At 42.1% G+C, this 24690-nt stretch overlaps 1 protein-coding gene across 1 annotated transcript in view; it reads right to left on the bottom strand.

The window, feature by feature from the left end:
- Positions 1–366: 366 nt before the first annotated feature.
- Positions 367–24690, bottom strand: part of IL6R (interleukin 6 receptor) — a 70173-nt gene continuing 45849 nt past the window's right edge. The window contains exons 7-10 of the mRNA XM_044005107.1: positions 17310–17356; positions 16457–16532; positions 12583–12673; positions 367–5757 (exon numbers count right to left, since the gene is read on the bottom strand). Coding sequence (XP_043861042.1) covers positions 5511–5757; positions 12583–12673; positions 16457–16532; positions 17310–17356 — 461 coding nt within the window. The 3' untranslated portion in view covers positions 367–5510. The remainder of the gene's footprint in view (positions 5758–12582; positions 12674–16456; positions 16533–17309; positions 17357–24690) is intronic.

The following is a 24690-nucleotide window of genomic DNA, read 5'->3' on the forward strand; positions in this document are numbered from 1 at the left end:
TTTGTAAACCTTAAAGTACTATAGAAATCCTCTATTTCTTGTACATTTCCACCTACAGATGAGAAAATTGAGTTACGGAAAATGATACTTCAGGTCACAGATCTAATTTTGGTTGGTCCCCAGACCTGTGACGTCACTCGTGTGAGGAACTCCCAGTTTGGAAACACCCCTCCCAACACCAAAGCAAATAAGTAATTTCTCTGTAACTTATAGTCTTACAGTGTTGCCCAGAGTACTGAGAGATTGATTGCCCACACCTAGTATATGTTTGAACCCAGGTTTTACTTACTCCAAGGTTAGCCCTCTGTTCATTATACCAAGCTGCCTTTAATTTGTCCATATAGTCTGGGAACCCCAAATTCAGACATAAGTTTTAAAAATGTGTTTATTTCAAACATGAAAAATATTTTCTTTAAATGAAAATAAAAACAGCAGATAGAAAATACATTGAAAAAGGTATCCTATTGATACAGATATTAACCTTTGGTAAATGCTTTCAGGAAATCAGGTAGACAGTTGAAAAATATCACTTCTGTTGTCAAAAATCACATAGAGTTGAGGTATCTTGTGAAAACAAGCCAGTGATTTATATCCAGGTAAATTCTGTAGCATTAGTTGCCTTGCCACCTGCTAGAATTCTCCAATGTGGAGCAGGCTCATTTCTTTAGTGGCATCTTAGCTTGAGCCAACATTCATGAAACTGAGAATGCCCCTTAATTAATGTTAATGTTACCATAGAAACCCTGGATGGCTGGCCCCCAGCCACCCCAAGGATGTGACGTAAAGATTGACATTAGCTAATTAGAAGAGACATCTGCTTTGAGTGCTCTGCTCAGTGCTCTCCCCAACCCCCCCCCCACGAGACACACACACACACACACACACACACACACACACACACACACACCTACTCCGGAAATGGCTACAAATTTTCCAGAAACCCTACATTTTGGTAGTTGGCCTGGGTAGAAAGCCAGGGTGCCATGTTCTTGCTCAAAATCACCATCATCAGTTTTCACCATTTCTCCAAAGGAAAACGTCTTCAGACCATCTCCAGCCTCCGAGATGCTGTGTACATCTGAAGCATGGCTTTGGGTCAGGAAACACAGGTACAGGCTGTGACTCAATGCGAAAGAGGAAGAGGATGAGGTTTCAGAATGCTCACTGAGGAATTCTGAAACCATGACCTTCTCATCATGGATGGGAGATGCCACCAGCCATAACTTTTGGAAGGCATTATCTAGCAAGTGATCCTCTGCACAATCCATGCTCTGGCTGTGATGGCCCAAATTCTCCAGTATGCAAAAGGAAATTAGGGATTAGCTTATTGACGGTTGTCCATTTCCCACAGGCACAGAAGTGGCTGAAATCCAGTATGAGTACTGGTGACCTGAAGCCTTACTGAGTCTATAGGGAGCATGGTAGATGTGTTAGTGCAGAGCATGGCTAGGGAACAAGTCACAGACACCAGAAAAGTCCAAAGCTTGGCAGATCCAGGATGAATCAAGCAGTTTTTCCCAGCATTCCCTATCTTGTGCCACCTGATTTGGTACTCCCTCCAAGTCTGAGTCTCAGCTCCTCTATAGGGTTCCCTACTTCCATCTCAAATCGTTGGATCCGGGCACATCGAAGAAACGCTGGCGTTTACCTGGCCTGAACTTTTGCTTTATGCTTGCTTGGATCCTGTTTCAGGCCATGACTCTCTTCTCCAGAAGGGGCTCACTCTTCCCCGCCCTGCTTGTGCTGGTCCTCATCAGAGACATCATTTTCCCACCTCCTCCAGGAAGCATCTGACAACTTGTCCCTGGCAAACGAACCCTCCAATTCGTTGCTGTGCTTTGGAGGGTTACCTGAGGCTCATCAAAACACATCCTTTGGTGTTTTTCAGTTCAATAAGCCTCAAGGCTGCGCAAAAATTTGAATACAAACATTGTACTGACCAGGATTGCTGATTCTTCATAGTCAGAAGAATAAGCTGATATTCTTGACACATTGCCTCTTATTCTTTTTTTTTTTTAGAGGCAATTGGGGTTAAGTGACTTGCCCAGAGTCACACAGCTAGCAAGTGTTAAGTGTCTGAGGCCAGATTTGAACTCAGGTCCTCCTGACTCCAGGGCTGGTGCTCTATCCGCTGCACCACCTAGCTGCCCCACTCTTATTCTAAATGTTCACGTCTAGCAACAGTGCAGGTGGCTGCTCATGTTGAGTCACTAGCACCATCATCATGGATGAAGGCCAACACATGGAGCTGAGGTTCAGGTCAAAATTTCTCCCACCGATTAAAGTCAATAGTCAATATGAAGAAGAATCTTTGTGCTAGCTTATGACTTTGAATCACACATTCGCAGAGTTACAAGGGACCTCAAAGACTGTCTAGCCAAATCCCAATCTGAAGCAAGAACCCTCTAGCGCAACCCCCACCAAGCAGCCATCCAGTCTCTGCCTGAGCTCCTGCAGCAAAGGGGGCACTTGCCACCGTCTCAAGACAATTTGGGGTAGCACTTTTTCAGGGAAGGGATCGACTCAAAAAAAGAAGGTTTGAATTGACCTGCTTCGTTTAATATCCTAGCTTACTGAAAGAGACAGAGACAGAGAGACAAAAGACAGAAGCAGGGGGTTGGGGAGTGCTCTTTGGTTAGTTTAAAAAAAAAAAAAGAAACAAAAAACAAACCTTCAGGGTTACAGTAATCCTGAAAGTAACCATCATTTTGAGATCAAAGCTTGCTGGCTCTCAGAGATAATGAGTTATCTGAATTTCACATCTCAGTCTAACTTGGCTCAGCTTGGGTTTGTTAAGCTTGTATGTGGGCAAAAAGGGAGGGAAAAAAAAAAAAAAACCCTTTCAAACGCTTTAAGAACTGCAAGGCCCAGAACAATCCTTTGTGAGGCAGATGCTTATTTTGAAGTTTCCTCTGAATACTATTTCTGCTGTGCTCAGGTTCCAGAAACCTTTATGAAACTTCAGATAACATAAAAAAAAAAAAAAAAAAAAACACCTAACCCACCAACCACTCTTAAAAACTTGCTTGATGCTCTGGTGAATTGAGATTCACTGCCTAGCCAGCAACAGGCTTTCAGAAGTTCACAGTTTAAGCCAGCTTTGCAAATAAACCTTGGGTATCACAGAACTTAAGGACCTTGGAAGCAACACTGCCTTGTCCAACTTCTCTCATTATCAGACCCATTTTGCAGATGTGGTAACTGAAGCCGAAGACTGAAAGTGATTTGGCTAATACCACGTAGTTAATTAGTGGCAGGGCCAGGACAAAACCCAGTTCCCCTGGTCCTACAGGCTAATGTTCTTGCCAACCTGCCCACTTACCTAGTGCCAATAGCAACAGTATTACAGGCAAATAGCGAAATGATAATGTGGGGGGTTTTTTGCTTCTGTTTTTCTTATCTACCTTTTCTTAGAGAGGGAGTAGCCCCGAAAAGTGGGGGTGAAGAGAGAAGGTGAGCTGGTGAATATGGAACACTTGATGAGGGGATAAATTTTTTAAAAAGCGTTAAGAAGGTGGGGCACGGAAGTAATGAATTTTCCTATGAGCCTCTCTTGCCCCAGAGAACACTAATCATTCTAAATGATGGGATGTTTTTCCATTGACTGTTCTTAGCAATTGTGTTATATTTATTTCATAATATTAGCCACTCTCATTTCTTCCATCCTTTCTAAAGATGAAGGAGCAGCATAGAATAGTAAAAAGAGAATGGAATTAGAAGTTCAGAGACCTGAGCCTGAATCTCTGCTCTACCACTAACAAGTTTTATGATCTTAGGTAGATCACAGGGCCTCAGTTTCTTCATCTGTAAGTGATCTGTAGATGATCTCTAAGGTCCTCTCAACTTGAAGACTCAATGAGCTAATTCTAATGGGTAATTCTTGGGCAAAGGACAGGAGGGGTTCTTGTATGCTTTTTAAGCAAACTCATCAAAAACAAAAAATACTAGAATCCTTTCTCTGGGGAGAGGGAGAGCATAAGGGAAAGAGGAAAACAATGTTAGTTTTTTTTTTTCCTCCTTCCTCTTTTTCACTTGGCTCAGCTATACAAAGTTATTGTGCTTTTAGCTTGAGTTATTTATACACGGACCCTATTCTAATATTGGACATTCTTCCTCTCAAAGAAAAAAAAAATAAAAAGTATAATCTTGCTTGTTCTTTTCTTTTCACATCCCTATTCACATAAATATCATCTTCCCTGCTTACTTGAGTTCAATTCAAAACATAAAAGCACATAAATCTATAGTAAAAATGAGACTTCATAGTTCACATGAAACGGAACCATGTGCTAGGCCAGCCGGAATTGGACTAGAAGGAAAGGAAACCACCACATCCTAGGGGGAAAAATAGCATCTCTTCCTTGTATGGGGGTGGCAAGGGGGGAACACTGTGAACCAAAGAGTTATAAGACTTTATGCAAGTCTCTGCACCTCAGTTTCCTCATCTGTAAAATGAGGGTGTTGCAAGGAGAGACATTCAGATACTTAGTAGACATGTTTTATATACAGTGTATGTTTGTATACATATATATATATATATACATATATATATATACACACACACATGGTAAAAGTAGAGATGAAGCAATTGGCACATGATAAAATGTTTTGATCAAACACTAATTACAGTAGCCTTTGGTTGGGGGAGTGTGTGTGTGTGTGTGTGTGTGTGTGTGTGTGTGTGTGTGTGTGAGTGTGTTGAGGTGGGGGTGTTATTTTACAATTTGGTGGTAAGAGATAGCACCATTTACTCAATCTCAACAGTATTCTGGAATGGGAAAAGAAGGCAACATCTTGAGAGGAAAACAAACAAACAACAAACCTGCAAGGAAGAGACTGAAAGATGGTCATGGGCCTAGAAGAGCTGAATTTCTTCAACAACTATCCTAAGTATCTGAGAATGTTGTTAGGACAGTGAAAAGGGTGTATTGGACAAGGATGGCATTGGATTGGGATGGCAAATATGCTAGAAATTATCATGTCCAGATGAGGAGAGGGAGATGCCTTAAGGAGAGAAAATGTTGATGGTTGAGTCCAGACCACCAGCAGTCTCTCCATTCATATTGTTCTTAAGAACAAGATGGACCCTAATTCCCATCCTCCCATATATCCTATAGGGAGAGCATCACCTGTTGGGCTCATGGCCCTCCATATATGTTTGTGTGTGTCTCTCTTTCTCTGGGGTAGCTGATCAACCCAGTTACCCAGAGCAGCATGAAATATGGTGGCACAACCTCTTCCTTCTGCTTGGTGGGAGTCAGTCCATTTGCTCCCAGCTTTACTGCAGGAGGCTCTCCTTGGACCTAAAAGCATTATGCTTCTCTGAGGGAGACCAGCCCAGCCCAGCTTCTCCAGTGGAGCAATAAGACAGGAGAAGTCCAAAGCACGAGTGCGTCAGCAGGTAGACTGAAATGACATTGAGAAGCATCTTTCTTGGTAGTCCACTTAGTCCTCCTTCATACACCACAGAGTTCGGCCTACCTGAAGCCCAGATGCTCCATGCATTTTTGGGTCTATCTCGGAAAAAAGTAGTCTCTGTTGGTAATGTCGTAAGGACTCTGGGAGTCCACAATCTCTTTCCTGATGTGCCCTGGGGTGTTGGTAGGCTCAGAGCTACTGACAGACACTGATGGCGGGATGAGGGGAAACAGTACCGTGGTAGATTGGGGCTTCTCAGGAATTGGCTGACCCAAGGATTGTGGAGGGAGCATGTTTGGCTTGCCTTCTTTCAAAGCTGTCAGCATCAACTTTTTTTTGTACCTTGATAATACAGACACACAGAGAGAAACAAAACAAGAAATCCAGATGGTTACATGTACTGACAAAGAATTCTTTAGCAAGACTGTTCTCCTATATCATGAAAACACTTCTATCTGGATCGTTTTGGTGAGGCCAGGCTCCCAGCCCAGGTCATATGATCATAGATTTAGTGTTGGAGACTACTGAGGCCAACCCCCTCATTTAACAGATGAGGAAACATAGAGAGCTTAAGTGAATTGTCTAGCATCATGCTACTAAAAAGTGCCTGGGGTGGGATTTGAACCCAGGTCTTCCTGACTCCCTGTCTAACACCCTCAGAGGGATCCTAATTAAGTTTTTCATAGTGCAGTCTATTTCCAGAAAGTCCTGAGTCAAAGGCCTCAGAAATACTTTAAAGAGTTTGCTGTTTAATGCTTGATAGATAAATACATATATACACGTATGTACATATGCATATGGGTATGCACCCATAGGTATGTACATATATGTGTGTGTATATATATATATACACACACATGTATACACACATACACATACACATATATCTATTTAAGTTGCTCTCTTTCAAAAACACTTCCTATGTAATGGACAGTATTATCACTCCAACTTTACTGATGAGGAAACAACCCCTGGAGGGCAGTTCTTAAGACTACTATTTCAGGGGGCAACCAGGTGGCACAGTGGATAAAGCACTGGCTCTGGATTCAAGAGGACCTGAGTTCAAATCCGGACTCAGACACTCGATACTTACTAGCTGTATGATCCTGGGCAAGTCACTTAACCCTCATTGCCCCACCAAAAAAAAAAAAAAAAGACTACTTTTTCAATTCCTCTACTCAGCACTGAAACTATTTAATATGAAAATATGAGTGTACTCTTTTTACTAAAGAAGAAAACAAAATGGGACATCAGACAAATGAATACTGCCACTGACAAACAGCAAGCAGGGGAGTTTTCGGCAGTGAGTAAACGGCAAGGAAGCACTGAGCCACTCCTTACCTCTATGGCCTCCTGCTTCTCTCTCCACTGATGTTCCTACCTCCCCATCAACAAGTGCATCTTTTAACATAGCCCATGGGAGACTTTGCCTCCAGGCTCCCCAGCTTCTGGGAGGTGTACTGAACTTCAACAGCTCCAACAGAGCCCTGCTGTGGGCACCATTTGGGCAAAAGTGACTCATTCAACAGGAAAGACAGTGTTCAACAGGAAAGAGATAGACATCTCTGTGATCACAGTTTCTGATGGAGTGCTCAGCCACCTGGGGCCTTGTGCCAAAGCTAAGTAACTGAAAAGAGCAGCTTAATAGGCCAGAGAAAGGTTCATTATCAATGAGCCACGGTCTAGTCATATCCCAATGATCTCAGGACAGATGACCTATGCTTTGAACAGTACAGGCCACTTGGCTTCCTTTCCTTTTGGATCTGGAATAAGAGAATCTGAATTCAAATCTCAGTTCTGCTCCTTCTTGTCCACATGACCTCAGAAATACTCTGTCCCTCTCAGTACCCTGTATACAGTGTACAGGTTCTTAATAAATGCTTGTTGAATTTGGATTCAGCCTTAGTTTCCTCAGAGTAGGAGAACAAAATTATCTCTAAGGCCCCTCTTAGCTTTAAGCCCCATGATTCCACTGCGACTCATACTTTGACTAACCCTTGATTTATTATTCTTCTGAAGGTGGGCAAGACAAGGGAGATCCTACGGTCAGGTTTAGAGCTGGAAGAGAGGCCATCCAGTCCAACCCCTTCATTCTTACAGATGAGAAAATTGAGGCACAGGGGGCAGCTAGGTGGTGCAGTGGATAAAGCACCAGCCCTGAATTCAGGAGGACCTGAGTTCAAATCTGGCCTCAGACACTTGATACTTATTAGCTGTGTGACCTGGGCAAGTCACTTAACCCCCATTGCCGTGGGAGAAAAAAAGGAAATAAATTGAGGCATAAATGACTTGCCCAAGGTCATACAGATAGTAAGTGGCAGAACAAGTATCACTGCTCTACTGATCACAAATTCAAGACCTCCTTCCAATGTTCCAAGATGAGACCTCTAATTCCAATTTATTCATATTATAGGTTAGCTGCTTTGGTTGGGGGAGGACAATGAGACCAGTACTGAAAACAAACAATGGGGATCTTTCTTGTTTTTGTTTTGTTTTGCGGGGCAATGGGGGTTAAGTGACTTGCCCAGGGTCACACAGCTAGTAAGTGTCAAGTGTCTGAGGCCGGATTTGAACTCAGGTACTCCTGAATCCAGGGCCGGTGCTTTATCCACTGTGCTATCTAGCTGCCCCCAATGGGGATCTTTCTTGAATTTCATTTCTCATGCTATCTTTATCCACATTGCTACTTGGCTCTTAAACAACCTTTAGTCCTTAACCTGGGACTCAAAGAGAAAAATTTAACGGAGTCTGCAATATCTTAGTGAGATTTTGATTTGCAGATGCTTCCCAATAGTGGAAACGAGCAGGGCCAAGGACTGGATGCTGTATCACAATCCTGAATACACTATGTCTAACTTCCTTGAACTGTATATATACAATGAATATAACCTCTGTGGACTTCAGTCTTCCTATCTGCAAAATGGGGAGCACCATCCCTGCCTTCCATCTTCTTAGGAATACTACAGTGGGAAACTTACATAGACACAATCTTAATTATGAGATAGAATTGTAATACATATATATGTATGCACATAAATGTGGAGGGGGGAAAGTTCTTATCTAATGGAACTAATCAATTCCAGATAAGTTTGTTGTAAAGTGCAAGGGGACCCTCATGAAGATAGATTCTAGAGGCGGTGTGGTATAGCGAAAAGAGAAGTTGACATAAATCAGAAGAGACCTGGATTCAAATCTCAGACCACACTTACTAGCAGGAATATGCTGAAGCCAGTTCAAACTAGCTCTTAAGAACAGATTGCTCCATTCTCGATATGCACATTTATGCTTCAGAAATGGGCAAATGTGGGGACAGCTAGGTGGCACAGTGGATAAAGCATCAGCCCTGAATTCAGGAGTTCAAATCCATCCTCAGACACTTGATCCTGGGTAAGTCACTTAACCCTCATTGCCCCACCAAAACAAAAACAAAACAAAACAAAACAAAAAAACAGATATGGACAAGTGCTATAAATCTGGGCTTTATTTATTGTTTTGTTGATTTCTTGATTTAAGAGAGGGATGGGAAAAAAATCACAAGAGTATCTATTAAACTTAAAAGTGTGTTGTGCCTACACTTTTGCAGACAGTCAGTTGTTAAACACTTAGCAACACAACCCTGTTTATTCGACTTAGAATTTCACTGATAGAGGGAACTCCCAGATAAAGAAATTCCCTCTACCAATGCAGGTCACTACCTTATCTGCAACACATAGAGAGATGGCCAGTGCACTGAAAGTTTAAATAACTTGCCCAGAATTACCGAGCCATTATTTGTCATGTGAGGCTGAGGCTGTGTGACTTACTTGAAACAATACAGAATTTCTCTGAGCCTCAGTTTCTTCATCTGTAAGAAGCTAGCAATTATAGAACACTTCAAGGTTTGCAAAGCACTTTACAAATATTGTCTCATTTTATCCTCACAACAATCCTAGGAGGCAGGGACAATTATTATCTTCATTTTACAGAAAAGGAAACTGAGGTAGACTGAATTTAAATGACTTGCCCAGGATCACACAGCTAGTAAGTGTCTGAGATAGGATTCAAATTCAGATTTTCTGGATTCCAGGTCCAACACCATACCACTTAACTACCTCATAATCCCAAATGAGATCATGTACGCAAAGCTCTTTGCAAACCTTAAAAAGTACTTGAATGTCAACTGTTAATATTTTTTTGTGGGGGAGAAATGTCTCTGAATGCTAACAACAACAACATCAACACTGTAGTATCATACTGGTTGAAAAACTTCATCCCTTGGTGACCTGGAGATTACTCTTTCTGCACCAAGCTAGGACTGGTCAGTGGGCAACAGTTACTATGCCCATACCTGTTCTACAGCTAGGTGACACAGTGGTTAGAGGCACCCCTGTGAATTGTTTTCTCCAATTGTTGAAACCTATACTGATCCTGACTGTGTTTCCCGATGGGCTCAATCCTCTTTTTTTTTTTTAAAGACATGGTCTCTCTCTATTTCACCTTGGCTGGGAGGGCAATGGGGACTCCCAGGCTAGAGATAACTGTTGATCAGCACAGAAGCTTTAACCTGCTCTATTTCCAACATAGGCCAATTGATCAGCAGCCTTGTGACCACATGTTCCCAAGGGTCAGGGTAAGGAGCCTCCCCATCCTGATGCTGGGATTAGTAAAGACAACCAATTGGCTTTAGCCCCACTGAAGCTCAGAACTCCCAAACTCAAGTGATCTACTTCAAGTGATGCTTCTTCTAGTAGCAGGGCTTAACAGGCATGGGCCACCACACCAGAGGATATGGAATCAAAAAATACCAGTTAAAATTCCAACTTTGCTACTGATGACCTTGGTCAAGTCTCCCCTCCCCTCCCTTGGCCTTGGTTTTCTCACCCATAAAATGGTGGGGATGGGGGATGGACTAGATGACCTCAAAGATTCCTTCTAGCTCTAAATTTATGATGTTATTACATATTCTCCAGGAGAGCAGTAGTCAAAGGACATGAACAGACAATTGTAAAACTGGAGATAAAAATTGTCAATAAACACCTTAAAAACTGTTCAAATTCTCTAATTATCAAAAAGATTTAAATTCAATGTAAACATGTAATGTAAGAGACTCCCCTTTATTTTTGTGGGACAGAGAGGTTCAGACCTGTGATTTCATTGGTTTAGGGAACTCCCAGAGTTAAAACTCCTTCCACCAATACAGATGAGCAAACTCTCTATAACTTAGAATCTTAGAAAGCTGCCTGTAGTGCTAAGAGACCAGTGATTTGCCCCAAATCACACAAGTAGGATTCAATTCAATTGAGACAGGACCTGGGTCTCTCTAATTCTAAGATCAGACCTCCATTCACTAAACCTTACACTCAGCAAACTGTTGAAAATAGCTAAAAACAATAAAATTAAATTCTAATGGACAGTGGGCAAACAGGTGCCCTGCTATGTCTCTGGTAGGACTGTTAACTGCTATAAACCTTTTGGAGGACAATCTAGCAGGATTCAGACCTTAACTCAATAATCCCATTGGTTCATGGGATTTAGAGCTGGGAGGAACTTTAGCAATCACGTTGTTCAGAAGGGTCACAATCATGGCAAATCGGCTTCAAGTGGTATACAGGACTCCTGAGTGCCACTTGAGCCAATGTAATTGGGAACTATTTCAATCAAATGATACATCTTTAACAAAATGAATAAAAATACAATACAACATAGAGAATATTAATATCTGTTAACATAGTAAGTCACATAGAGTTGACATATAAGGGTTAGAACCAGTATTCTAACCCAGACCCAAATTCAAAGGTCTTTCCATTAAACCACAGTTGCTTCTTATTGCTGGGATGATATTAGAGAAGAAACACATGTAAACAAGATTTTTGGAGGGTGGGAAGGGGGGTTCCTATATAAAAGTATCAGTTCACCTTAATTTTTCCCCAAATGAATTGTCAAGTTCTTTTGGCAAGACAAGGACGCAGCTACCTAAAAGAACAGAGGAATCTGTCTGTATTCAGTGAGCTTAATGTGAGCTCCCGCCCCAGACAGAATTATAACCAGCACAGGAGTAGCAGCATGGTGAAAATGCCTAGAACTTTGCCTCAGGGCACTGATTGGGGGAGAGGTAGGGAGTTGTCCCTTAAAGGTATAGGGTATGGGGAAAAAGCTTTAAATGATTAGATTGTCTTCTGTACCTCCTACACCCCCTTCCCCCATCCTACTGTCCTCAGCACCACTAACAGCCTATCTCAGCTCATCTGGTTTTTTTGTTTGTTTGCTTTTGCGGGGCAATGGGGGTTAAGTGACTTGCCCAGGGTCACACAGCTAGTAAGTGTCAAGTGTCTGAGGTCGGATTTGAACTCAGGTACTCCTGAATCCAGGGTCAGTGCTCCATCCACTGTGCCACCTATCTGCCCCTCAGCTCATCTGTTTTTACCCCAGGATTCAAAAAAATTTTAAATCTAGTTATGGCTCTGGCCTCCAGGCAGAGGTTCCCATGAAAATCACACCCAAAGGTAAAATAAAAGAAAGGTAAATTTTTTACCTTTCTTTTCCATCTGTTACTCAATTCTGTTTCTCAAATCGTAAACAATAAGTGCCCCCAAACCATCCTGGACTAATTTCTTTTTGGTCTCAAGCACAGACCAATTTGCACATTTCTAAAGTTAACTCAAGAGAACTGGAATTTTTCTTCAATGGTCATTCATTTGTTAAATGAGCCAGGAACCTATGCCAAACGAAGTCTTGTACAGATTTGAGTGAATGCTGAAAGCAAATACCTGTGTAGAAAGTCGTTAGGGATGGTTGAAAAGGAAATCTGGTTACCCATGCCCACATCTGCACCACCTCTTCTTTTTTTTGTTGTTTTGTTTTTGTTTTTGTTTTGGCAGGGCAATGGGCGTTAAGTGACTTGCCCAGGGTCACACAGCTAGTGTCAAGTGTCTGAGGCTGGATTTGAACTCAGGTCCTCCTGAATCCAGGGCCAGGGCTTTATCCACTGTGCTACTTAGTTGCCCCCATGCCTCTTCTTAACACATTTACAAAATGTGAGCGAGGAGGATTTTGTGTCTTTAGTATAAATTTTCTTATTCCAGAGCTATGGCCCTGAACTTGATAACTGTATTATTTTAAGATGGCCCTGGTCTTATGGGCATCAAGAGGGCAAAGGATACAGAACCGTCCCAGTTAGGGTCATCTTACCTCCTGATAATGCCAATGAATAGAATCATTCCCAAGACCAGGCTTCCACCAGCTAGTAGGAATGTGTAGGGTGAATGAGTAGATCCAGGCACTGCAGAAGAAGGGGAGAGAAACAAAGTACAGGTGTACCTCAATTATTATGCTTCATTTTATTGCTTTTATTTATTTGTTTGTTTGTTTTTGTTTTTTGCAAGGCAATGAGGGTTAAATGACTTGCCCCCAGGGTTACACAGCTAGTAAGTGTCAAGTGTCTGAGACTGGAATTGAACTCAGGTCCTCCTGAATCCAGGGCTGGTGCTTTATGCACTATGCCACCTAGCTGCCCCCACTTTATTGCTTAAAAAAAAAAAAGAAAGGAAAGTTTATGGCAGCCCTGCCTCAGTGCCATTTTTTCCCAACGGCATGTGCTCAAATTGTGTCTCTCTGTCAAATCTTGCTAATACTCACAATATTTCAAATGTTTTCCTTATTATTATGTCTGTTATGACGATCTGTGTTCAGCAATCTTTGATGTTACTATCACAGTTGTTTTGGGGCCCCATGAACCGCACCCATACACGACATCGAATTGAATCTATAAATATTTTGCTTAGGCCAATTAATAACCCTACAACGACCCCTAAGTGTTCAAGTGAAATGAAGAGTCAATCGATGCAGCAAACTTCACTGTTGTCTTATTTTAGGAAATTGCCACAGCCACCCCTGCCTTCAGCAGCCATCCCTCCACAGCAAAAAGATGAAGGCTCAGATGACGATTAGCATCTTGTAACAAAAAAAGTATTTTAATTAAGGTTATGTACATTGGGGTTTTTTTAGACATTGTACTACTGTACACTTAAAAGACTACAGTATAGTAAAAACAAAACTTTAGATGTACCAGGGAACCAAAATATTCATGTTATTTGCTTTATTGCAATGGTCTGGAACCAAACTTGTCATTTCTCTGAGGTATGCCTGTATATGGGTTGTATTATAAATTTTCAAGGAGCCATACCACACGTAAAAACAACAATGATAGCTCACACATATAATAATACTTAAATACAGGAAGGGTACAGTGCTCATCAGTGTGGGGAGCTCCCAGTGTAGGAATTCCTTCCACCAGTACAGATCACAACTAGCTTGTAAATTACAGGGCTCTTTGACTCAGGAGGGGTTAGAGAACTTGTCCAGGGACACACAACTAGTCACTTATTAAGTGCCTTCCATGTTCACCTGGCACTATACTAGGTGTTGGGGATATAAACACAAAGATGCTTATATTCTAGGAGAGACGAAAGCAGTAGTGAGTGACTGTGGTGGGATCGGAAGCCAAGCTTTCCCAACACTGAGTCCTGCACTCTGTCAATGACAGCATTGCCTCTATTTGAGAGGCAGTGTGAATTTCAAATCAGAGGATAAGGGTCCAAACTCTGGCTCTACTACTCACTGGTGTGAACTTGGGCAGGTAATACCCTCTCTGAACCTCATTTTATTTATCTGTTGTAATGGATGAAATTCAAGGCTTGGGGTCCAGAAAACCTAACATTCATATCCTTCCTGAGAAATTGTTCAAGCTGTGAGACCTTGGACAACTCACTTACCCTCATTATGCTATAATTTTCTCTTCAGTGAAATGAGGGAGATAGAATAGATGGTCCCTAAAGTTCCTTCCAGTTTTAAATCTATGAGCCTAATGTAAAGAATTAATTGTTATTTGAGGTTTTTATGCCTCAGCAGGCACCGGCCTGGGACTCCGCAAACTGCACAGTGCTCCACCCACTGGTTGTAGCCATTGCCATGGCTCTGGCACCTCACATCATCACCACTCGCCGACGCCTACATGGGCCTGGCAAAATTATAATGATTGGAAGCCTAGTGAGGACAGTCATATGACTGTCAGAGCGGCCATCCCATTGGCTGGGGCTGGTGTGGGGTTTTTCTGGGATTGGGGGAGGAGAATTGGGCATTCTAGCTGGACGCTGGACCGACAGGAGGTCTGCTGAATATTCTCAGTTGATTCCTGGGCGGTGGTATCTTTTGAGGTTGTATAATTTCCCTTTCCCCATTTTATTTCCTTTCCCTTGATCCTACTGATCCTGTTTGTGTTGTTGTTTTTCTTTTAAATTCGTTCTTGTTAAAATAAATCCTGTTCTGTTTTGAGGGAGGCTGCTGGTCCCCTTCCTTGCCCCAATATTGAGGCGAGCCACTTAGATAACACTCCCCAATTAAAAATTGGTCCCCACACTATGAAATGTAGGTGTTGGATTAGATGCCTTCTAAAGACCTTCTTAGCTCCAAATAATCCATCCTGTGACTATCATTCACATTTAATTAGCACTTGGGGGTTTATGAAGCTCTTTCACATGCTTTCTTTTATTCCATCCTCACAACACCCAACAAATCTTGGAGGTTAATCGTGAAATAGAACAAATATTATCTCCATTTTACAGAGGAGAAAACTAAGGCTCAGAGAGGCTTATGACCTTCCCAACATCAGATAGTACATGATGACACAGACTCTTCCAACAAGTCCATTCATCTTTCCACTACACCATGTTATTGTTGTTGTTTAGTTGTTTTTCAGTTGTGTCCAATTCCCTGTGACCCTATTTGGGGTTTTATCCTTCTCCAGCTCATTTTACAGATGAAGAAACAGAGGCAGACAGGGTTAAGTGACTTGCCCAGAGTCACACAGCTAGTGAGTGTCTGAGGCCAGATTTGAATTCAGGAAGATAAGTTTTCCTGATTCCATCCTCTGCACTCTATCCACTGCACCCCACCACCACCCCCTCCGCTCTCTCTCCCCCCTTGCCAGACTGCTTCTGAACATTAAAAAAAACCACCCTCCTCAGCACAAGTTCAACCATGTCTAGGCCACCTTGGGCCCTTCAGAAGTGCCAACTCTGCCTTGCTGCAGTATTTGCATACCCATCCTCCCCAGCAGTCATACAAAGCAGCTTCCATCTCTTTGGGCTTTTAAAGTCTGACCACAGTCTTGCACAGGCTAGTAAGGCAGCTGTTTTTAACAGAGACCGAGTCTCCTCTTTAGGGTATAGATGTGGTTTTGAGAAGATCCATTCAACATAAACAACCCCTTACACTTGTGTAGCACTTTATAATTTATAGAGCACTTTTCACAGGAACTCTGAGAGACAGATAGGGCAAATACCCTTCTCTCCATTTTATAGATAAGAAAACTGAGACACAGGTTCCAAGTTTGCTAGCTAGATCCAGGGTGGACTAAGAGAATTTAGGGGTGTTTGGTAATACAGCCTTATGTTGGGCAGCTAGGTTGCTAGAATGTGGGGACTGGAGTCAGGAAAACTTATCTTCCTAAATTCAAATCCAGGATCTGAGGACCCTGGGCAAGTCACTCAACCCTGTTTGCCTCAGTTTCCTTATCTGTAAAATGAGCTGAAGAAGGAAATGGCAAACCATTCCAGTATCTTTGCCCCCAAAAGCCCCCCAAATCCCAAATGGGGTCACAAGGAGTCAGACATGACTGAAAAATGACTGAATAACAATCTTTGTACATATGCATGTATATAATGTATATGTGTTATACATGTGTAGATGTACATATATCTACATATACACATATGTGTAGATATACATAAATAAAATATCTACATGTATGTATATACATACAATGTGAGCTTCTCAGGAATCAACACTGAGCATAAACTTCTTATCAGCACTTAGCTCTATCTCAGCTTCAAATAAGACACAACAGTTGGAAAGTGATTCTAGTATATTTCTTAACAATCTTCTCCAATTCAAACTTGTCAGATTGGGTTTCAACAAATTATTCAAAATAACTAAGATTTTTTCCATTTGCACTTTCCATCCACTGCTTAACCCAGCTCCTAGAAACAGAACACTAGATTCCTACCTGGCAAAGTGTTGGTGATGCCTTCAGGGTTTTCTGGGGGATGACTCTCAATGTGGTTTTCTGGAGTAGGAGGCACCTGAAATTCCACAAGTTCATTTATTAACCACTTATTTATCAAGGGTTCATAGCCTAGGGTCCATAAACTTGTTTACATTCTTTTTTATAATTGTATTTCAATATAATCGATTTCCTTTGTAACCCTGTGTGGGGTTTTTTGGGGTTTTTTTTGGGGGGGGGGGGTAAGGCACTTAGGGTTAAGTGACTTGCCCAGGGTCATGCAGCTAGTAAGTGTTAAGTGTCTGGGGCCGGATTTGAACTCAGGTCCTCCTGACTCCAGGGCCGGTGCTCTATCCACTGTGCCATCTAACTGCCCCAGCCCTGTGTGTTTTATCTAATCTCTCTCTCTCTCTCTCTCTCTCTCTCTCTCTCTCTCTCTCTCTCTCTCTCTCTCTCTCTCTCTCTCTCTCTCTTTTATCCCCCTTCCCCATTTTCCCTTTCCCTCCCCCTTTCTCTTTCTCTCTCTTTCTTCCCTGACTCCTCCTTTCACCTCTTTATTTCTCTCTTTCTCTGCCTGCCCCAAGGGCTCATCCTCCTAAAAGTGGCTGAGCCACAAGGTTTAGCATTTAGGGAATTATGTCTCTAGTTAAAGAGGCTTAGTAGAAAGGGGAAGAAATTAGATTACTTAAGGAGGAGGGGAGCTAAGCAGCTTTGCCTGTAATCCCTCAGTCAAATAATGATACCACAAACCCACTGGGACAAGGACTGTCCAATTCTATATTCTCAAAGACACCCATGAAGTTTCAGGGACCAATAAAGAACAGCTAGAGGTCTTAGTGACAACTTCATAGCTTACCTGTGTAGAGATGAATGATGCTGTCTCAGCTGCAGGGCTCTTGGTTTCTGCAGATTTAAGAAAAGGATCATTATTCACAATTAGGATAATAAACCATGTTTTTCTAATGCTTTGTTTTTGTTTTGGGAGGAAATGGGGTTAAGTGACTTGCCCAGGGTCACACAGCTAATAAGTCTCTGAGACCAGACTTGAACTCAAGTTCTCCTGACTCCAGGGCCAGTGTGCTATCCACTACACCACCCAGCTGCCCCTTTTCTAATGCCACAAATGGCATAATGGGCAGAGAGTTGGCCTTGGAGTGAGAAAGACCTGAATTCTAGTCCTGGCTCTAATACATACCAGCTGTGTGACCCTGTCCAAGTCACTTAATTTCTTAGTGCCCTAGGCAACTCTCTAAAACTAACCTGCCCAATAAGCTACAATCTATACTGGGTTTCCAAACAGGAAACAGGTTTCCAAACAGGATCTCCCTATACTCAGGAGATCATTTATCTGGCCATTTACGGTGACAAAATGCTTTATAGACATTATTTCTCTTGAACCCTGTGAAGTAGATAACCCCTTTCATAGCTACAGAAAGAGAAGCTTAGAGAAATGTAGTGTCTTGTCCAGCATCACATGATTAGTTAATGAATGTCAGAGCTAGGACTTTAGCCCAGAGCCTTCTAACTCCAAACCCAATACTCTTTGCATCAAACTACCCAGCTTTGGGTTGTTTCTTAAAACAAAGCTTCTTAAGCTATGGGTCAAGCCCCCAGATGGGCATGCATAACTGAATGTGGGGGTCACAAGAACTGTGGCAACAGTAAAAGGTTATGTATACATACTTTATATACTTAGATACTGGGGTCACAGAAAAATTTCTTGGGCAAACAGTTTGTGAGTGGAAAAAGTTTAAGAAGCCCTGCCCTATAATAGTTTTGGGCTTTAGAAATAGAACAAGTTCTGATGCTTATGGCATTGACTTAGGAAACTTTTTAAAAGTCGGGATGGTCCAGATGACTTCTTAAAGCCTTTTCTCTCTAAACATTCTCAGATTCTCTGTGGGAACTAATTCTTCCAAGGCAGCAAGGGGACAAAGGGCTGACAACTGGGCACTCAAATATGACTAGGATGGAGTGGAATGCCTTCTGGGTTTTGAAATATTTATTATTTCTTGTTTAGTTCATCAACCCCAAATCAAGAAGTTAAAAATAATATTGTGAGGGTTTGCTAAGGAATGTCAATACATAGACCATATGAATTACTTTGTGGGAGAGCCAAGAGAAGTAGATGGAGAAGATGGCAGCCGTAAGATGAAGGGTAGCCCACTGTTGTTTATGGTCAAAAGAAGAATAAACCCTGAGATGTGGTGCAGTTGAAGTCTTCTGAGAATTATTAAATATCTTCTGTGGACAAAGTGCTGTGCTAGGCACTGGAAAAAGAGTGGGAAGGAAGAGGAGAGGAAGAGAGTTCTCCTGCCCTCAAGTTGCTTATAATCTAGTCAAAACCAGGCATTTGGGAAACTGGAGAAAATTCAATTTGGGGAAAATAACAGGACAGAGAGAAGAGTCCACCTTAGATTCAGGTGCTTCACTCAATTCAGTTGAGGTAGAAGGTAGAGGGGCATGGTGATGAGGTAAGCCCCAGAAGAAGAGTAGAACTCTCAGTAGTGGCACCTACCATGAAGCATAAATAAGTCCAGCAGAGGACAATGAGTCAAGTGGATAGCAGTATGGGTACCTCCCTTTGGAAAGAAGTATATGTCCACACTGAATGTTGAGACCCTGGGACAAAACTTTAGTTGCCCTGCCCATATTACAACTTTGAGTAGAAGATGGCCAACTGAAAATTAAAGTGGGGTAACGTTTTTTCATCCCTCAAGCTGTTGTCCTCTATCTCTTTGTTCTTTCATAGTCAAACTTCTATGAAAGAGCTTTGTATGCTCATTGCCTCTACTTCATCTCCTCTCAGTCCTTTGCAATCAGACAACCCCATCACTCAATAAAACTGACCTCTATAAAGTTAACAATTATATTTTAATCACCAAATCCAATCACCTTTGCTGACTCTTCATCTCTTTTGACTTCCCTGCAGCATTTGACATCGTTGGACTCCTTCTCTGGCATTCTGTGACACTGCGCCCTCTTGGTTCTCTGTGGTCTCTTTTGCTGGATCATCAATAACGCACCTCCCCTCAACTGAGTACGAACCCTAAAATTCTCTCTTGGGTTCCCTTTTCTTCTTTCTCCATACTCTTTCCTTCTGTGATCTCATCAGCTGCCATTGATTCAATGACCACTTCTGCAGATGACTCCCAGATCTTATATCCTAACTTAGTCTTTCCCCCAAGCTCTAGGCCCACATCAACAATTCCCTATTGGACATTTTTAACCAGATGTTCCATAGACATCTCAAACCCGATATACCCAAAGCAGAACTCATTATCTCCATGCCACCCCCAAACTCTCCCCTCTGCCTAACTTCCTTGTTTCTGCTGAAGGCAGTACCATCCTTCTAGTCACTCAGACTCATTTCTTCCTCCTCCCTTAGCTTCTGTAACCAATTAGTCGCCAAGTCTTGTAGATTCTATCTCTACAACCTCTCTCTCAATTATCTCCTCTCTCTACTCATAGAAATACCACCTTAGTCTAAGCCCTCATCACCTCTCACCTGGACTCTCACAATAGCCGCCTAACCGGTCTCCCTGCCCCCAGCCTCACCTCATTCCAACACATCCTCACAGATGGTGAGGTCCTAAGGCACAGGGCTGCCTGTGTCATTCCCCTACTCAAAAAGCTCCAGTGGCTTCCCATTGGCACTGTAAAATATAAATTCTTCTGTTTGGCATTTAAAACCCTTCATAATCTGGCTCTAGTCTACTTTTCCAACCAAACTGGTCACTTCCTTTTTCTCATATACAACATTCCATCATCCACCTATGTGCCTTTGCACAGGCTGTTCCTTATACTGGAATGCCCTCCTCCTTCATCTTCATAGAACCCCTAGTTTCCTTCAAAACTTAGCTCACACATCACCTCCTACACGAGGCCTTTCTTCCCAATTGTCAGTTTTCCTCCCTGCCCCTTTGTTATGTGTACATGACCCACCCCACCCCCCAACAGAATGTAAACTCTTTGAGGGAAGGGACTGTTTTGTTTTTTAATCTGATGCTTAAGGCTCAGCACAGTGCCTGGCACATAGTAATGGAGACTTAATAACTGCTTATTGGCTGATTGATCCTTCTGCCTTATTAGTCATTTCAATTGTGTCCAACTCTTCATGACCCCATTTAGGATTTTCTTGGCAGAAATACCGAAGTGGTTTGTCATTTTCTTCTCCAGCTCATTTTACAGATAAGGAACTGAGGTAAACAGGGTTGGGTCACACAGCCAGTAAGTGTCTGAAGCTGGATTTGAACTCAGGAAGATTCATCTTCCTGACTCCAGGCTCAGTGACTCTATCCATCATGACACCTAGCTGCCCTCACCTTATAAGTAGATTAAACATCCTAAAACTAGGTAAGAGGAGCACCAAAGAACTAATGGACTAAATCAATTTTATGGAAGTCAAGTCAAACCAGGAAGTTGGTGTCATGAAGACAAAACAACTTGATGAAGAGTTGCAAGTCTTTCTGAAGCATACAGTTAGAGGATCAGCCACAGAAATACAGCCTTCGAGCCGTAAGGAAACTTAGAGGCCATTTAGATCAAATTTCTCATTTTATAGATGAACAAACTGAGGCCCAGAGGAGTTAAGTGAATTGCCTAAGGTCACCTAACAAAAGGAATGTTATATCTTTAATGTGGTCGACCATATCTCATTATGACATCTAGAGATCATCATAGCCTTTTCTAAACTGTAAGAGAAAAGCAGGCTTTACATTATTATTTATAGGGATCATAATAAGATCCAAGATTTAGGGCTGGAAGGGATCTTGAAGATCATTGAATCTACCTCCCTCCTTTTACAGATGTGAAAATTGAGGCCTGAGAGGTTAAGTAACTTTCCCAAGATCACAGAGAGAGAGAGAGAGAGAGAGAGATACTGGTTCATATCCCACCACTCTCTCTCTCTCCAAATCCAGTTTTCTTTCCATTGTAATATGTGTATACATATACGTGTAAACTGTGTAAACAGACATATACACATAAACTGTATAATTTAAACAACAATCATTTTCCCTAATTGTATTTGTTTTTCAGTTCTCACTTTACTTCGCAACTATAAAGAACCCATATTGAAAATGAAAAAGATTTTTCTTTTATTTCAATCAAGGACTATTGACCTACCCCAAAAAATGAATCAAGGGCAACACTCAAGTAAAAGGTAATTTAATTAGTTAATTTGGAAGGTTGGATTTGGGTTTGAGAATGAGAAATGTTAAATGCTCAAGGCACCCAGTCTTAAAATTAAGACCAGAGAATGTAATATTCTGTTCAATAAACACAAAAATGTAAACATATGCCACCCAGAGTAGCTAGGTGGCACAGGTGGCCAGGCCTGGAGTCAGGAAGACTCATCTTCCTGAGTTCAAATCCAACATCAGACACTTCCTAGCTGCGTGACCCTGGGCAAGACACTAATCCCTGTTTTACCTCAGTTTCCTCATTTATGAAAGAAGCTGGAGAAGGAAATGACAAACTGCTCCAGTATCTGTGCCAAGAAAACTCCACATGGGGTCACAGAGAATCAATCATACACAAAGGAATAACAACAAAAATGCCTCAGGGTTATAAAATGGATAAATATTGTGAAAAGGAATCTGAAGAAGAAATAGAAAGTAAGGAAAGGAATCAAAAAGCAAACAAGAGGAAGGAGAAAGAAATTGGAACAGAGGAGTAGGGAAAAACTGTGGGCAAAGGGAAAGAAGGGAGGAAGAGAGAAAGACACAAAGAGCCCTTTAAATTCCAATGAGCCGATTAATGCCATTCACAGAGCTTCAGCTGCTTTTTTCTTTTTAGAGCTAAAAAGGACCATAATGATTGTAAGAACATCAGAGGGAAGAATTATTCTCTGACTCTGAGCTGTAATGGAGAACTTTCTCTTTCCAGTCTAGAGAGGCTGTTTGAGGGCTAAAGATTGCCCACCCCCTGTTCAGATGATCTCATAAATGAGACATAAACACGAGCCTCAAGAATTTGCTCCAGCACATCTGAGCAGGTGCGTGGGTAGCCTTAGAGCTGTAACCATGGTTTTATTTATGAGGAGGGGTCAGGAAGGTTCATTTAAAAAGGTTTCTGAGAGATTGGGAAGGTCCTTTTTCCAGGCTGGAAGGGATTACCCAATTACTTTCCTAATATTTCCTTTAAAATGTCCTAAATTCTGAGGCCTTTCAGATTTAGCCACTTTACACTTTCATCAGCTCTAAAATGAAAAAAATATATAATAATAATAACCCCCTCCACACACCCACGCCATAGATAATGAGTGTTCGTGCAAAGCCCAAGAAAAGATCTCCTTTGTGAAAATGGTTGCTATGCAGCTCTGGGTCATCTCCATTCATGTGTTATTAGCATCAAATTGCTGTTCTTTCCTTGCTGACATCAGCAACAGAGAAAGCAGTCACTGGAGCCCGTGCTGAGACAGCCTCTGCTCTGGCCATTAACTCGGCTGGCTAGAGCTCAAGGCTAAGCCTGGATTAAGTGTCACAGAACCACAAAACATCAGAGCTGAGAGGGATCTCAGATACCTTCTAATCCAAACTTATACCTGGAAAAGGATCCTGGCTCTAATGGACCCCCAAAGCAGTCTTCTAGCCTTTCCTTAAATGCCCCCAGTGAGGGGGATCCCATCACTTCTGGAGGTAGCCCATTCCCTTTTTTAATAGCTCTGGATTGTTAGATTTTCCTATATCAACCAATGAATTATTCATTCTAATTGTTATTGAATAACTATAACCAATAAATGGTATAATAAATAATTGTGTTGTTTATAATTTTGCTACATTGAGCAGTTATAATTATGATTTTCCTACATTATTAATTATTTGCAAATTATTAACCAATGAATTATTCTTGAGCACCTACTTGTGATAGGTGCTGGGGATACAAAGACAAGAATGAAAGAGTCCTTGCCCTCAGCAAGCTTACATTCTATCGTGGAGACAACAGTTACATATGTGTGTATGTATATACAATAAATTCAAGGTAATTTGGGGCAGAAAGGCACTAGCACCTGAGGGGAGAGGGGAATCTTCATGTAGAAGATGGGGCTTGAACTGAACTTTGAAGGAAGCTTAAAGGAGTTTAAGAATTGGAGGTGAAAAGGGGGTACATTCCAGGAATGGGGACACAGCTTGTGGAAAGACAAGAAGAGAGATGGAGTGTTGTGTGCAAAGAATAGCAAGGAAACCAGTTTGGCTGCACTGCAGTGGGGAGAGAAGGGAACGAGCATAGAACAGTGTTACAAGGACATCCCATAGCATTCCCAGAGCAGCTCCTACTGGCTCCTGCTGGCCCCTTGGGGCATGCTTTCAGCCATGTATATGACTCATGGATGAGAGGTTTATGCTGTGAGATGACAAAGAGTCCTGTGATTGGCTGTTGAGCTGGAGAAGCAGATGACTCAGTGGATGCACCAAAGGAACTGACCTGCCCTTTTGCTCTTCTCTGCTTTTCTGTGCAGAAAATGTGCAGCAAATACTGTTTGCAACCTGCTTGAATGCAGGAGGGGTGGCCGACTGGCCCATTTCCCAGCTCAGCCCTCTAAGCAATTGTAAGCACATGGCCACCTGCCTAGGCAAGCCTGTGCCTGGGTTTGGGGTGTATCCCTTTTGTGTTTATTCTGTCCTGGTCTTAGGCGTGCCAATACTTATCCTGCAGTGGTCAGGGATGCTCACAACTTTGTGAATTCAAAACGTCTATTAGGTGGGAGCTTCTTTTTGTATATATACTGAATCACCTCTTACTCTGGTTCAGTATCCAATTAAGAGCATCTTCGCAGTACCACAGTACCTCAAGTCATACATGGCTGGAAGCCAGCCCCAATGCTCCCACAATATCAGCCAGAACCAGGAGTGGCAATTCCCATCATGTTCTATGGGATTCCCTTGTTAACTAAGGCAGGAAAGATCAGTTGGACCTAGACTGCAAAGACCTTGAAATGCTGAACAGAGGAGTTTGTATTTGACCCCAGTGGTAATAAAGTAACCACTGGAGCAGAGGTGTGACATAGCCAGACCTGTGCTTTAGAGAAATCATTTTAACAGCTACATGGAAGATGGATTAAAGAGGGAAGACACCTGGGTCAGGAAGACCCAATAGAAGAATATTGCAATAGTCTAGGGGATGGGTGACTTCCATTAGGGTGGTAGCTATGTGAGTATAGAGAAGGGAATAGCTGTGAGAGATGTAGCACTCTCTCAAACTTATCATACGGGGGCAGCTAGGTGGCACAGTAG

This window comes from Dromiciops gliroides, chromosome 4 (genome assembly GCF_019393635.1).
Source record: "Dromiciops gliroides isolate mDroGli1 chromosome 4, mDroGli1.pri, whole genome shotgun sequence".
NCBI classification, from domain to species: Eukaryota; Metazoa; Chordata; class Mammalia; order Microbiotheria; family Microbiotheriidae; genus Dromiciops; species Dromiciops gliroides.